General features: G+C 50.4%; 1 protein-coding gene across 1 annotated transcript; it reads left to right on the forward strand.

Moving 5' to 3' along the window:
* Positions 1-11,125: 11,125 nt before the first annotated feature.
* Positions 11,126-14,424, forward strand: CCL1 (C-C motif chemokine ligand 1). Its single transcript, XM_008153847.3, has 3 exons — positions 11,126-11,414; positions 12,637-12,751; positions 13,816-14,424. Exons 1-3 carry the CDS (start codon positions 11,336-11,338, stop codon positions 13,916-13,918), a joined length of 297 nt encoding a protein of 98 aa, XP_008152069.2. The 5' UTR covers positions 11,126-11,335; the 3' UTR covers positions 13,919-14,424.
* Positions 14,425-15,724: the final 1,300 nt, after the last annotated feature.

The following is a 15,724-nucleotide window of genomic DNA, read 5'->3' on the forward strand; positions in this document are numbered from 1 at the left end:
TGAGTCAATGGAAAAGCCCAGAAACAAGAAAGCCCAGAAACAGAACCACACATGGATGAAGCCAGAGTATGTAATTACCTGTCATGTCAATGGGGAGAGATGAGACTTCAAAAATTAGGCCTGTGAAAATGGCAATCCATATGGCAGAAAAGATTTCATTGGATCCTTACATTACAACATATACAAAAATAACTCCAGATGGTGGTGAAAGGTTAAAAATAAGCTTTAAAAAAAAACTTAATAAAAAATCTTAATAGAAATATTTAATAAGACATAAAAACATTGCCTATAAAAGACTAATGAAAATTTTTCTGTATTAAATTTATGAGTTTTCTTTCTTAAAAAAACAACTTAAAAATAAGCCACGAATTGGAGAATACATTACACGCACATACTAACAAAGGATTAGTATAAGAATATATCAAGAGCTTCTTCTGTGGGAGACTATAGTCTTTTCTTAAAATATTCTTATATTGATTTCAGAGAGGAAAGGAGAAGAAGAGAGTGATAGAAACATCAATGATGAGAGAGAATCATTGATTGGCTGCCTCCTGCACACCCACTACTGGGGATGGAGCCTGCAAACCCTGGGAATATGCCCTGACTTGAAATTGAACTGGTGACCTCTTGGTTCCTGAGTTGATGCTCAACCACTGAGCCACACCAGCTGGGCCTATAGTCTTATTTAAAACTAAAGGCCTGATGCACAAAATTCATGCACGGGTAGGGTCCCTAGGCCTGGCCAGCAATCAGGGCCGATCCGGGCCTTCTGGCTGCCAGCCAGGGCCTTCCTTCATTCTGCGCCGCCCCCTGGTGGTCAGTGCACGTCAAAGCGAGTGATTGGTCTCTCAGTCAAACTCCCACAGGGACAATTTGCATATTAGGCTTTTATATAGAGAGAGATGATTTGGAATATATTTCTCTACATCATTGGCTTTGGGCATGGCCATGTAACTTTCTTGAGCCAATAGAATGTGAGCAGATGTGACATGTGCCCAGCAGAAGTATTAAAAGCACTGCAAGGGTCTGTCAATCCTCTTCCTCCTGGACCCTCGGCCTGAAGAATGACATGTCTCCTAAGTGAGAGCCATTCTGTTAGTCTGGGCCCGGGAGGGGGAAAACATGGGGCCAGGACTTGACCCACAGCTTGAGGCAGAAATGCAGTTGACCTGCAGGCTTGAGAGCAAAAAAGAAATGTTTCTTTCATGTGCCACTGATATTTTGGGTTTGCTTGTTACTGCAGCAAGAGCTGACCAATATGGAAACCAGTACCTTGAAGTGGGGCACTGTGCTAACCAAAGAATAAAATGTGTGGTTTTGGCTTTGGGGCTAAGTGGCAGACAGCAAAGAAGTTATCATAGGGGCTGGAAGAAATGGCAGCCTGTGCTACACAGTCGTGAAACGATTAGTAAAACAGTCATGTGATCATTAAGAAGGCAGAAAATATACCTACTGAATTTATGGCTTTGGGAGAAGAAGTTTTGAAACAGAATATTGGTAGTGCGAGTTAGTTGTTACTAACTACATTTCATAAGGTACGAAAAAGTGATGACGGCAGATAAAAACTGGCTCCTTTGCAAGCATAGAAACTGGAAGGGAACATAGAAAGTCTAGAAATCCTGGAGTTTACTGTGTTGAAAGGAACAATCATCTCTCATTTTCAACCTCTATGGACTGTAAAATAGTCTCAAAATAGGGCATAGCTTTAAGGGCAAAGCTCAAAACGTAAGGCATGGCTATGAACACTCAGCCTTAAGGTCAAGACCAAATCAAGGGCATGGCCATTGCTCCCTTTGTTAAGATCTCTGAGGAGATTCAGACAGTCCCAGGGAATCCTGTTTGCTGGACAAAACAACTCATGGAAAGGCAACTGGATGTCATAAAGCCTAGCAGTGCCAAAGTACTTAAAATTACATGGAGAGAGAGAGAGGGCAGGGGCCATGTCTCAAAGCAAACTGTGAGTTTAGCTACTGACACTTCAAAAAAGTTGTTGAGAGAGTGTATTGCCCAAAGTGCTCCAGTCTAGATTAAATAAGGCTGACTTAAAATAAATAAATAAATAAATAATAAATAAATAAATAAATAAATAAGGCTGACTTTTCAGGACGTAATGTGATCTTGAGCCCCAGCATCTACAGACAGGAAGCAGGCTAATGATGTTGATAAGAAAAACAAAAATACATGGAAGAAAAATGACAAAAAACAGGAACAGATATTTTGGAGAAGAGGAGGCCCTTGTGGCTGGTAGACCAGTGAAGAAATGTTTAAACTCATTAGGGGTCAGGGAAACCCAAGTCCAGACGAGGAAGTTACCTTAATTCAAAATAATCTGGTTAGAAAAAAAAAGGAAACTCGGACAATACCAAGTGTTGGAGGGACTGTGGATCGACAGGGTCTTGTAGGCATTGCTGGTATTTTTATGTAGCTACTTTGGAAAATGAATGGAACTATCTCATAACAGTTAATTTCTTAAACCAGAAATTTCACAGGTTTATTTATACCTAACAGAAGTCTTGCTTATACAAAAATGGTCATAGCTGCACTGTTTACGATGACAGAAATCTGGAGAAAAACTCAAATGCCACCAAGAGGGAGCAGATGAATAAACTAGTAGTATACTTAATCGATGGAATATCACACAGCAGTTAAAACAATGAATTGCAGTGACACTCAGTGATATGGATGTATATTAACAAAATACTATTGGGTAAAACACCAAGTCCCTACAGTTATAAACAGCACGGTGCCCTTTTAATAAAGTAAAAATACACACATTTTAGAGATACATGAATTCAGGGTGTTGGTTACGTTGGGTTGGAGGAGTCAGGGAGAATGGTGTGGAGGGAAACTACATTAGAAGTAGGTTATTGTCCAGGCGCTAGCTTTTGTTTTGAGTGATGGTTCACATGCATTTATGGCATTATTAAAAAGAACTGGAACTTTTAAAAACAGATTGTTTTGATTGCTTTTTTAAAAAAGTCATAGACTATGAGAGTTACGAATTCTTAGAAGTTGGTTAGTTCTACTCCCTTTCTTCCCAAATAGAGAAAAATGAGGCCCAGATCAGACCCAAGTTACACAGTTCTTGAGTGGCTCGATCCAGCTGCTCTTGTCTCAATGCTGACATAGGCCAACCACAACGTCACGCTTCCTCTTCTCTCCCCAACACCTAACCCATGTCAGTCCTGTCACAACACAGGTCCATTCTCTTGGCACACCCGGTGCTGGCAGAAGCCACCCTCTTTCCCGCCTGCCCTTCTGCTATGGATGTCTCCATTCTCTGTTGCTGTTTCTCAGCTGTCTTCCCAATGCCCTTAGATTAAAATTTAAGCTCATCATGGCCTGCCAGGCTTCACATGAGCTGGTCCCTGCCTGCCTCACAGACGTCATGTCCTACACGCATGCCCCCACAGGTTTTATATGCCATTCTCACTGACTTCCCTTCTGGAATGTAGCAGATGCTGCCAGTACCCAGCTCACGTCCCTCAGCCAGGCCTTCCATCAACTGGCTTCAGCCATGGCAGACGCCCTGCCATGAGCAGTGGGCAGAGGTGCTGGGGAGAGCCCTCACCAAGGACTGATAAGCTTTGGAGTATAAATACCCCCATTCCTGTGCTTCCCAATGGGATAACTCAGGGCTGGGCTCTGACTGTTTCCCAATGTCACTGGGTGATGACATTTCAGTCACCTACACTGGAGCTGACTCAATTATCTTTTATTGACATATCCTTTCTTAAGTCCTCCCCCATCTTGTTTTTGCTCCCCCTTTCCAGTAAACCATTTTCACTGAAATCTAGGCCTTGGGTCTTATTCAGAGGGTGGTGTAGACTGTGTTAGCTTTTGCACTCACCATTCTCTCTGCCGGGTGTATTCCATCCTGTCATTCAGGTCTCAGCGCAGGTGCCAACTAGCCAGACCCTTTGTTTTATCTCTTTATTGACTTATCCTATTTGAAATGATATCCTACCTAATAAAAGAGTAATATGCAAATCAACCATCACTCCACTACACCCACAAGCCATGCCCACCAGCCACACCCACCAGCCAATCAGAGCGAGTATGCAAATAAACCCAACCAAGATGGCTACAGCCACAGAGAGCAGGAGGGAGGCTTGGGTTTCCCAGGCAATGGAGGAAGCCAAGCTTTCTGCCTGCCCTTGCTGGCCTAAGCCTCCACTCAAGGCTACAAAGTTTCAATTATAGAAGGTAAACAAATCCAAACAGAAATGGCGGCAGAATGGAGCTGGAAAGAGGGGGAGGCTAGGGTTGCCCCTGGCAATGGAGGAAGCAAAGCTTTCCACACACCCTGGCCGGCCCAGGCCTCCACTCCAGGCTACAAAGTTTCAATTATAGAAGGTAAATAAATTCCAACAGAAATGGCTGCCAGCCACAGAGTGAGCAGGAGGCTTGGCTCCACTCCAGGCTACAAAGTTTCAATTGTAGAAGGTAAATAAATTCCAGATACCAGGGCCTCCGCTTGGGTCACCAGGGGGCGTGGCCGGCCTGCAAACCACCACAGGCCCCTCACTCAGGCCGCCCCACACCCCAAGGGAACCCCCACCCTGATCCGGGACACCCTTCAGGGCAAACCAGCTGGCCCCCTACCCATGCACCAGGCCTCTATCCTATCTAATAAAAGAGTAATATGCAGATTGACTATCACTCCAACACACAATATGGCTGCCCCCATGTGGTCAAAGATCCTCCCCTATGTGGACACAAGATGGCCAGCAGGGGAGGGCAGTTGGGAGGCACCAGGCCTGCAAGGGAGGGCAGTTGGAGGCAATCAACCCTGCAGGGGAGGGCAGTTAGGGGTGACCAGGCCGGCAGAGGAGGGAAGTTGGGAGCAAACAGGCTGGCAGGGGAGCAGTTAGACATCAATCAGGCTGGCATGGGAGTGGTTAGGAGATGATCAGGCTGGCAGGCAGAAGCGGTCAGGGGCAATCAGGAAGGCAGTCAGGCGAGCAGTTGGGAGCCAGCAGTCCTGGATTGTGAGAGAGATGTCCCAGATTGGAGAGGGTGCAGGCTGGGCTGAGGGACACCCCCCACCCCGCGACCCCGTGCACGAATTTTGTGCACCGGGCCTCTAGTTGTTTATATAATTAGCTTGAAAACTGTGTCTCTCTCCCAGGGTGTTAGCTCTACAGGGCAAGTGCCTTGTGTATTGTGGTTCCCAACACATGGGAGAGTGCCTGGCCCATTAGTAGGCATCCTTTAAAGATCTATTTACTTAGTGAATGAGTAGTTTTTTGCTGGGAGGGATGTCCGATACTGCATCAGGATTAAGATTTACAGCACCTGTTTGAGTCCGCGCGTTTCTAATTGGCACAGCAATTGCTGGCGTGTACATGGAGACTGCTATTGTGTTTTGGAGCAGTTGATTCTCTTCCGTGGGTTTAATCTGCTTCCAAAGACTTTGAAATGATCACAATTGCTCTGCTAATTACAATCCCGATAAAGTCTCCATGAAAGCCTATCTTCGAAGTACCTCCAGCCCAATAACACTGTTAGAAAGAATTATCTACGGTTGAAAGTAAGAAAACCGCGTTTATTTAATAACAGTCTTCAATTCAACTTGCCTTTCCAGTGATGTACCTGAATCAGTAAAGCCAGACTGCATTTACCTGTGTACTTACTTACGGGGAGGAAGACGTTGACAAGGTTTGCCCCCTGGACATACAGATGTGGAGGCCAGAAAGAAAGGCTCCGTGGGCAGTCCTGTAGAGAAAGCTCATTTCTTAGGTGGCCTGGTCCATCCCCTGTTCACCTGGCCTTGACCTGCTTCAGCAAGGGACTAGCGGTCTTTTAGCCACAGCTGAGCAACAGGACCTGGCCAGTTTAGATCACCTCATTAGAGCAGCTGTAAAGCTGCCTCCGATATACCAAGAGGGCAGGAGGAAACACAGACCTCTCAGAAACCATGAATAAGGAGCCAGGCATATGCTCGACTCCTTCACACATACTTCCATGTTATTTCCCAACTATCCTGAGATTCAGAGACAATGACTCAGAGGTTCAGGAAGGTGATCGGTGTTGGCCAGGTGCTAGTAAGTGTCACTGTGGATTAAAATGCAGGTGCCCACCGAAACCGGTTTGGCTCAGTGGATAGAGCGTCGGCCTGCAGACTCAACGGTCCCAGGTTCGATTCTGGTCAAGGGCATGTACCTTGGTTGCGGGCACATCCCCAGTAGGGGGTGTGCAAGAGGCAGCTGATCAATGTTTCTAACTCTCTATCCCTCTCTCTTCCTCTCTGTAAAAAAAAAAAAAAAAAAATCAATAAAAGATATTAAAAAAAAAAAAAGACTAAGAGTTTGTACAAAAAAATAATAAAATAAAAATAAAATAAAATGCAGGTGCCTGGACCCCAAGTCCAGTGCTTGCCCCACTAGCAGGGGTGGGAACCTTTCTTCTGCCAAGGGACATTTGGATATGTATAACATCAGTTGCAGGCCATACAGAATTATCAACTTAAAAATTAGCCTGCTCTATTCGGTCAAGCATTTAATTAATTCGCCCTTTAATGCCTTGTCAGACCAAATGATTTTTCAGGCCTTATAAGGCCAGCGGACGGACATTCCCCACCCGTGCACCACAGGATAGAGGTGATGGCCAGGAGACCCGAATGTCAGAGCATGTCCGAGGCCTGGCCCCAGTTCTGAGGGGTGAGCCCAGCTCCAGTTCTGAGGGGTGAGCTGTGTAAGCTCAGAGCACTCTCTGTGGCCTGATCAGCTCACTCCGCAGCCCAGGACACATATGGTGATGGTGGCATCTCTCGGTGTAGGCCAACTCTGAGCTGAGCCTGGGAACCCAGCCTGAGGGACAATGAGAGAAGGGCACCCTTGCCCAGGCCAACCTGGGTGCCCAGGGCTGTGGGAACAGAGTGTACTGGGAAATGGTTTGTGGGTTGTGGTGGGACCCAGGCTGTCCATCTGCCTCCCCAGGGAGAGAAGGGCTCCTTGGGGGACTTTCCCAACAGGCTGTGGGCGTGGCCTGAATCATGGTGGCCCGTTGGGTTTGGTGGGCATATGTTGGAGTCAGATTGCTGCCACTTCCTGCCCCTGATCTGTAAGGTGGAAAGGCTGGGGTGCTTTTCCCACCATTTCCTGCAAAGTTGGCACCGTGCCCTGACCTCCAGATGGGCTGCGGGAATCCTCCAGGGCTTTCCGGCATCCTCAGGGCCCGGGCATGCCCACCTTCTCCTTAGGGCTTCAGCTCAGCTCTCCGGACCTGAGCACGAAGCCAGGAAATCACAGAGGCAGAGCCCAGCCTGGGAGTTATCTTCCGGGTGTTGTCGCTGGGGCCCCATGTGGCAGCTCACTTTCCCTTTCTGGGCCTCCTGCTCCTCATCTCTCAAGTGAGATGGCCCACCCCAATTCTTCCTAGGGGCTCTTCCTGCTCCGTGGGAAATGGGGTCTGGCTGTGTGACTCAGAGGTTGAGTATCAACCTATGAACCAGGAGGTCATGGTTTGATTCCTGGTCAGGGCACATGCCTAGGTTGCAGGCTCGATCCCAGTAGGGGGTGTGCAGGAAGCAACTGATCAAATATTCTCTTTCATCACTGATGTTTCTGTTTCTCTCTCTCCCTCTCCCTCTCCCTCTCCCTCTCCTTCTTCCTCTCTCCCTCTCCCTGTCCCTTTCCCTCTCCCTCTCCCTCTCTCTCTCTGAAAATGGCCTTCTGCTGCCAAGAGAGGGCAAAAAAAAAGACCTGCCAAGAGAGTCCAGTCCCAAGGCCTGAGCTTGGTAACCAGGATCTTGTGAAGCCTGGCCCACAGCCTCGTGCCTTAGCTCCATGTTGAGCCACTCATACAGGCCTGCAGGCAAGCGAGGGATGTGGCCCATCAGGCAATACAAGGCTAAAGGAGCCAGTCCAATTCATGGGGTAGAGGGGGGAGGGGAAGCCCAGGTGGGCTGGCCTACAGCTAGTCAGCCAGATGAGGCTGGAAGGAGCATCTCAGGCAGAAGGGAGAGTGAAGTCCCCATGTGTGGCTGCATTGTGTAGGACTGTGTAAGCCGAGGACATTTGTCCTTCCTCTCGGGCACAGGGGGCCGAGTTGTTGTCAGCTTAGCTCAGAGGCTGTGTCCACACAATGAAGAGCTGATGACTGTCACGCTGTGACTTTCTCTGGGCATCTGAAGGTTTACTATTGCTACAAAAGAGGCTTAATGCCCCCTTCACGGTGTCGCTGAGAGCCAGGCAAGGGAGGCCTCCTCCAAAGAACAAAAGTGCTGAATGTGAGAGAGAAAATAGGGGGCAAAGGAACCCCAGTGGAGTGCAAGAGGCCCTGGAAAATGCGAGAGAGGGTTTTGAATCCCAAGGCGTTTGCATGCTGGGGGTCCTGACTGGGAGCTGGGCTTGTATTTGCAGGAGGCAGCTGGGGCCTGGTCCAGAGGTGGGAACCTATTTCATAAAAGATGACTACTAAGAAAACCTTTCTGTGGGCACTTCCTGGTTCTCAAATGTCTAAGTAAAGGGTTGTTCACGGAAACAACTGGCTCAGGGTTGCCTCTGATCCATCCTAGGCCATTCTGGCCCACCTCATTCAAGTCCACGCGTTTTATTGATTTACTTACTATCTGGCCCTCACCTTTCCGCCAGGGCTAGAGAGGAAGAGGCCAGGCTGGGGTTGGGCAGACCAGTGTGTGGCACACTAGGTCCTCCGGTGCCGGTGCTGAGGAGCCCGGAAGGGGAAGCATGACTAAGCTCTCCGTTCTCTCCTTCCAGTCCTGGCTCCCAGTGACGGAGGAGGGGAAGTGAGTTTCTGGAGGGGCAGCCCCGTCCCCTTCTCGAGTGGGCCGGCTGTGTCCCCAAGAGAAGGGAAGAATTTCCTGGGTGACCACATCCATCCTCCCCATGTCCCGAGTGAGTCTAAAAGACCTACGGTCACAACATAAGCAGACTGGTCACACACCTTTGTCTCTTTTCTCTCCCAACCCCCCGCCCCCCAAATGACAGTAAAGAAATTTTAAAAAGTACAATCTTTAAAGACAAAGAGACTAGGAGTGTGACCACAGCTAGTCATTTCTACGACCTCAAGTACTTTGTGGGCGGCAGGCCGCAGCTGGCGGGGTGCATGGGAACTGATGGATGTGGAGGTCAGATGTCCAGGTGGCCTGAGTGTCCATAGTCCCATCTCTGCAATGACTTTTCAGTGTGACCTTGGGAAGTCAGCTTCCTCTTTCTGAGACGCCTTTTTTCCATCTGTAATATGAAGAGAATGTGCTGGATACATGAGTCTTATCTTCTGAGGCCTGAATTACAAGTATAGGTACTTAAGTTGTTGGTTTTTCTTAGTTTGTTATTTTTAATATATTTGTATTGGTTTCAGAGAGTAAGAGATAGAAACATCAATATGAGAGAATTATCGTTCGGCTGCCTCCTGCATGCCCCCCACTGGGGATTAAGCCCACAACCTGGACATGTGTCCTGACCAGGAATCGAACTGTGACTTTCTATTTCATAGGTTGACACTCAACCACTGAGCCACGCTGGCCCAGGGCGGTGCTTTAAGTTTTGATTCTGGTTCTGAAACGAGGCCAAGGCATCTTTCAAAAGCTCACCCAGGACACTTCCAGAGCCACCGTTGGTGTATGGTCTTCCAGGCCCATTCAACTCTGACACGCCAGGACGCCCACCCAGGTGTTCATCTGAAGAATACACGGAGCAGAGGGGTGGCAGAGATCTGAGACCTTCATGGGGGAGGTCCAGGCATGGGGGTGGGGGCTCTTCAAAGGAGGCTGGATGGGAATAGCAGAAGGGTCTTCGAGGAGACAAAGGCATTGGAAATGGGCAGAAAGTTCACAGAGGGAGACAGCGAGGAGGGCCCTGCAGGTGGAGGTTACAGCAGAAGCAAAGTCCTGGACACAGAAAAGCATGTGGCAAGTTCAGGAATCACAACTATTGAGACATGCAGGAACCCAAGGATACATTCCATGAGGAGCCACGAATGACCAGTGAGCAGCTTGAGCTTCGTGCACTTGACGATGGGAACCCACTGCTGCTTTGTGAGCTAGAGAGTGCATGGCCATGCCAATCAGCCCAGCCCACACTCGATGAGTATAGAGTGCACGCTGGATGAGTACAGAGTGCACGCTGGATGAGTATAGAGTGCACACAGGATGAGTACAGAGTGCACGCTGGATGAGTACAGAGTGCACGCTGGATGAGTACAGAGTGCACGCAGGATGAGTACAGAGTGCACGCTGGATGAGTACAGAGTGAGTACAGAGTGCACACTGGATGAGTACAGAGTGCACGCTGGATGAGTATAGAGTGCACGCTGGATGAGTATAGAGTGCACGCTGGATGAGTATAGAGTGCACGCTGGATGAGTATAGAGTGCACACTGGATGAGTATAGAGTGCACACTGGCCTCATAGTTTTAACCCACAGATTCAGTCCAGCTCCTCTTTCTTGAGCAACTACTACATGCTACTTATTGTAAGCACTACGCACAGTGGCTCTCTTCCAGCCATTTCCTCACTCTTGTCACTCTTCTTACACCCCACCCCCTACTCCAGCTCCACCTGGCATCTCTGAATGAATGTTCTCCATCTTGCCTCACTGTTCATACACAGCCCCTTCCTCTGTTGGCATGCCCCTTCCCATCAGCTCTCCGTGGGAGACTGCTTGATGAACCTTCCCTGGGAGGCCTGACGCCTTCATCTACCACTGACCTGACACTGGGTGCCTTTTACTGTTTATCTGTGAGTCAAAGGGCAGGAGCTGGAAGTCAGGTGTGCATCTCAGAGGAACAAGCAAAGCTATCAGGGGAATGAGATCATTGAAATGGGACATATATGGACAGGGCTCAAACACTGTTTCATCATCGCACCACAATGAGTCATATGCAACCATTCGCACATAGCACTGGATAGGTGACTTGGGCGAGTTTACGCAACTGCTGATTGGCAGAACTGGGGACCAAACATACATGTGTCTTAGTCCTGGTCCAGAGCCCTTTAGCTGGGGACAGCGGCTGCATCCCTGGATGAAAAGATGTGGGATCAGAGAAGCCACAAGCAGACCACTTCCTCTCACTCACTCTTCTCAGCTTCTCAGGGGGCAGCTCCTACTCACTTTTTCAAGATCCCTATCTGCTCCTGCACGGGGGAAGTTCCCAGGCACTTGCGCATTGCATCCCTCAGAGGGGTGGGGAGGGGCGTGGTCAACACAGCCCCTGGACCTGAGTACCCACCTCTTCTCCTGGTGACTTCCCCACCTGGGAGGACCCATTTCGCTCCATAAAAGCCCTGGCCACTGCAGGATGGGCCACGGAGAACACTTGCTTCACCAGACTCGTGAGACCTCTCCAGAGAGACCCGAGCCAGCCCGCGATGAAGCTCTCCACCACGGCCCTGGTGTGCCTGCTGCTGCTGGTGGGGACGTGGCTACAGGATGGGGACAGCTGGAGCCGTGAGTGGGGCTGGCGTCCCTTAGCTTCACCTTGGGGAGGGCAGCAACGTGGGCAGGCACCCTGGGATTGCGGACAGAGCTCACCCTACACTCCCTGCCTCCGGCTCCCCTGCTCCAGCAAGAATTCTTCTGGAAGAGGAGGAATGGGTGGGGCACAGGGCCCGTAGGAGAACCAGGAGTCTGGGCAACCATGGATAGCTGAGCCACTCGCTCCTGCAAAAGGAGGCCCTGCCTCATCCAGACCCTGCAGACAGATGGGGGGGCTGTGAGGTTATTAGCTGGAGGCCTGAGGTCCAGAGGGGCCCTGGGTCTTGCCTCCACAATGTAACAGATAAAGGGCAGAGGTCAGGCCTGGGGCTGTAAGAGTCTGCTAGCCTTCGGCAAGTCACTTTACTTCTCAAACTGGTTTCTCCATCATTAACATGAGACTGAGAATGTCTAACATCCAGGGCTGTTTAGAGAATGATAAATGCACGAAAGAGGCTCTGTAAACAGTAAGACCAGGAGGAAGGGGGGTGTGGGAGGGGGGGTTAGAAACAGGCAGGTTCAGGTGGGGGCTCAGGACAGAGCTGAGGACAGGGGAGCAGAGCATTCTGAGAGCCAGCGGGGGAGCTGACTTCCCTTGTCCCTCTCTCAGTTTGAGCTCCTTGAATGGTGTCTAATCCTGCCCCAGGTTCTTGGACCATAGTTGTCCTGCATGGGCCAGACTCACCAGGCCCCCAGAGCATGAGATCCAGAGCCCTTGAACCCCAATATTGGGGCAGAACCTCACATGACTGGTGGGATGTCAGAAGTGGTTTATTTTACAGATGGGAGGTCTGGGGCGCCCAAGTGATCTTGCTCAAGGTCACCCACTGGTTTGTGGGGGGCTAAGATCTGAATCCCAGGGTCCTGACTCTGCCTAAACACAGAACTAGGTGGCTGACCAGGGCCCTCCCAAAGCCTGAGCCTGTCCTGGAAGAGTTTTTGTTTGTTTGTTGTTTTAATCCTCACCCGAGGATTTTTTTTAGAGAGAGTGGAAGGGAGAGGGAAAGACAGAAATATCAATGTGAGAGAAACACATCGATTGGTTGCACCCTTGACAGGGATTGAACCAGGGACCCTTCGGTCTGCAGGCTGATGCTCTATCCACGGAGCTAAACCGGATAGGGTGGTTTTTGCTGTTGAGAGAAAAGAAAGCCAGGTTGACAAAATGTAAACCATTTTTGCGTTTCTCTTCTAGTGCACGTGCCGTCTTCCAATTGTTGCTTCACAATTGTAAGGAAAGCGATTTCCCTGAAGGGGATCCAGTGTTACAGAAACCCCAGTTCCTCCTGCTCCCACCAGGATCGTATAATGTGAGTGCCATTCCCTGTTCCGTTCCTGACTTCCTCCTCCAGCGAACAGAAACCGCTACTGGAATTAGAATAGCGGACGCTAGATGGCGATGTCCCACCAGGTTAACGTTTCTAAACCCTGAGACTGAGGCCTTTAAAACCTGGGTGCAGAGCTGAGTGTGGGCACCAGAGGGTGCTCCGTGCGTCCTCGCCTGCACCGGTGTGTTCCTGCAGTAACTGGTTTCTTGGAGCTCCGAGGAGCCAAGTATTCTATCCTAACACAGTAGGTTATGCCCAGAGGAAGGAACTGCTTACACGCTCCCGGTATTACTCACAGTAAGAAGAGTGAGGGGGTCACGGTTAGTTCCTGACTTCCGATTTGCCAACCTCTAGTCTTAGGGGACCTTGGGCAGGTGACTCTGCCCTGCATTCTCCAGGTGCTCCTTTGCACTCCTACCTGTGAGGTGGAGTACACACCATAGCTGCATCCAGGGGTGTTATCACCTCGTCGCTCAGTATCTAGAATGCAATTTCATGTATATTGTCTTGGTTAATCATCTTGGGGTCACATATTTTCATTATCATGAAAACTGAGGTTCAGGGAGGTAGAGAGAGTTGTCTGAGATCACCCAGATAATATGAGGCAGAACTGGTCTACTGTTAGGACCATGGCCAAGCTTAGGAGGTGGCCAGATCAGAAACACACACACACACACACACACACACACTTAGAATGACTGAAAATCCCTAATGTACACAGACACAGGGAAAGATGGAGCAGAGAAGCCCTCCAAGATTCCCAGGAGGGGAATTTTCCATGCTAGCTAATCCTCAGGATGTTGACAGCCTTCAGCTCCACGCTGACGCACTGGAGAAAATCTCAGGGAAAGAGGTGCAGGAAAGGCCGTTTAATAAGCTCCCCTGAAGCGTGAGTGCGCCCCTGGGAAGCCCGCCAGGGGTCTGATGCTGTGACTGCACGTTACAGAGACAGCAGCATAGGGGCACCCAGCAGTAAGGAGGGGCAACGGGAATCGTGTGCGATGCCTGGCGGGTGACTCAGTGCCTTTTTGGTTCTCTGCCCACAGATTCAAGATGAAAGGAGGCAAGAAGAGCTGTGCCTTGAAGACAGACAAATGGGTTACCGATAACCTACGGAAGATAAAACCCTGCTTGCCGACGGAAATGTGATCCAGTTCCTTTCTACCATGGACTCCCGAGGCCTCGTGGCTTCACCTGCCCCCACCCACACCCCCACCCCTCCACCCTCCACCTGTTCTGGGCCAACACTGCTGGGCCACAGAGGGTCTGGTGGGCTGTCGCACTTCACATATTTACAGGATCCTTTCTGCCTCCCTGTGCCTCTCAGACCCCACAGGGATTTCAGGTTGCAAACGTGATCAGCACTGAGGGTCTGGGGCCAGCGACTGGAGGGTGGGGGAGCAGGGGAGACATGTTGAACCTGGTGCCAAGGGAACTGACTTCTTGTCAATAGGAGTCAATAAATCAGGGGTGGGGAACATCCGGCCTGTGGGCCTATAAGGCCCCTGAAATCATTGGGTCTGGCCCTGTCAAAGCATTAGGGGTGAATTAATTAAATGTTTGACCAAATATAGCAAGCTAATTTGTTGATAATCTTGTATGGCCCGAAAATGATGTTACAAATATCCAAATGGCCCTTGGCAGAAAAAAAAACCTCCCCCCCTCCCCCATCCTGCAATAAATGATTGACTCCTCTCTGCTGACTGTCTTTGTCCTGGGGGTGGCGCTGACCCAAGCTGTGATGTAGCTTCTCTATTTCCAGGTTGGTGGTGGGGGAAGGCACCGTGCAGCAGCAAGTGGGGCCCAGGGCTGCGTCCACATTTGGGTGCAGGACATCCTCCCTCCCTGAGCCCCCCGCCCTCACCCCTGGAGGGTTCAGGGGCTGATGCTAACCAGAAGGCACAGCTGCTCTAGCTGGAGGGGGTGTTGTGAGGTCACCTCCCTGTAAGGTGTTGCCAGCCCCAGTTACAGATGAGGAGACGGAGGGCTGGAGAGGGACATGGACAGGCCTGAGGATACATGGCAAGTCAGGGTTAGATCTGGACACAAAACGCTTTGTCCCAAGATGTCAAGTGACTGCCTGACAGCATGGCACAGACACAGGAGCCCTCTCTCCCCAGACAGACCCTGCCGCCTTCTCTTGGGGAGGGCCCAGGTGAGTGCCCAGCATCGGAGGGCCCAGGTCTGAGACAGATGCCAACACAAGTCACTTAGAGGAGGAGGCGGTGTTGGGGAGAGCAGGAGGCCCCTCGGTGCACTGGAAGGAGGGCAAGCACAGCTCCACCTTGTGCACCGTGGGACTTGGGAGAACAGCAAGGGTGCCAATCCCGAGTCCATTCTGGGTCTCAGGATTGGCACCCTTTAAAGACCAGCTCAGTGGCTGTAGGGGAAGTCTCGGGGCCTGTGTCTCAGGGCTTCTCCCTCTTTCTCCAGCATTCAACATGTCACTCACCTGGCCCACTCTCCTTAAACGGCCCCTCCCCTCTGCCCCCATGACTGCCCTGCCTAGGCCATTCCCCCTCTCCTGGACCAGGCTGTTCTCCATTCTCCCTGGCCAACTCCACGCTGCCTCGGCCACAGGCTACTCTTCCTGACACCCCCCTGGCCTCCCCATGGCTCCAAAGCCTTGGGCATTGCCCGCCTGCCTTCAGATCTAACTCCCAACTCCCCGCCTTCACACTGTGATTCTTCTCTAACCACACCGCAACCTTCCCTTTGAAAATCTCTCATGTTTCCGTTCTGGAACCAAACTCTGACCTCATGGGGATATTCCTTCCAGGCCCTCGCCCCTCTTTTCCGTCCTGTACCTTCTCTATAGGAATCTCGCTATGACCGTGCTACATCCTCCGAGGTTGAACTTGTCCCATCTTCTCGGGCAAGTCCAATGCTAACTAGGACTGATCAGCTGGCTTACTCCTGGGGGGTGGGCGGGGTTAGGTGCACATAATGTGTATA

The sequence above is a fragment of the Eptesicus fuscus genome, chromosome 20 (genome assembly GCF_027574615.1).
Source record: "Eptesicus fuscus isolate TK198812 chromosome 20, DD_ASM_mEF_20220401, whole genome shotgun sequence".
Lineage (NCBI taxonomy): Eukaryota > Metazoa > Chordata > Mammalia > Chiroptera > Vespertilionidae > Eptesicus > Eptesicus fuscus.

Excerpts from the sequence above, each read along its gene's own strand:
- CCL1 (XM_008153847.3), top strand. The coding sequence starts at position 11,336 with ATGAAGCTCTCCACCACGGCCCTGGTGTGCCTGCTGCTGCTGGTGGGG. Across the intron at positions 11,415-12,636 it reads GGATGGGGACAGCTGGAGCC|TGCACGTGCCGTCTTCCAAT; the intron begins GTGAGTGGGGCT and ends TTTCTCTTCTAG. Across the intron at positions 12,752-13,815 it reads TCCCACCAGGATCGTATAAT|ATTCAAGATGAAAGGAGGCA; the intron begins GTGAGTGCCATT and ends CTCTGCCCACAG.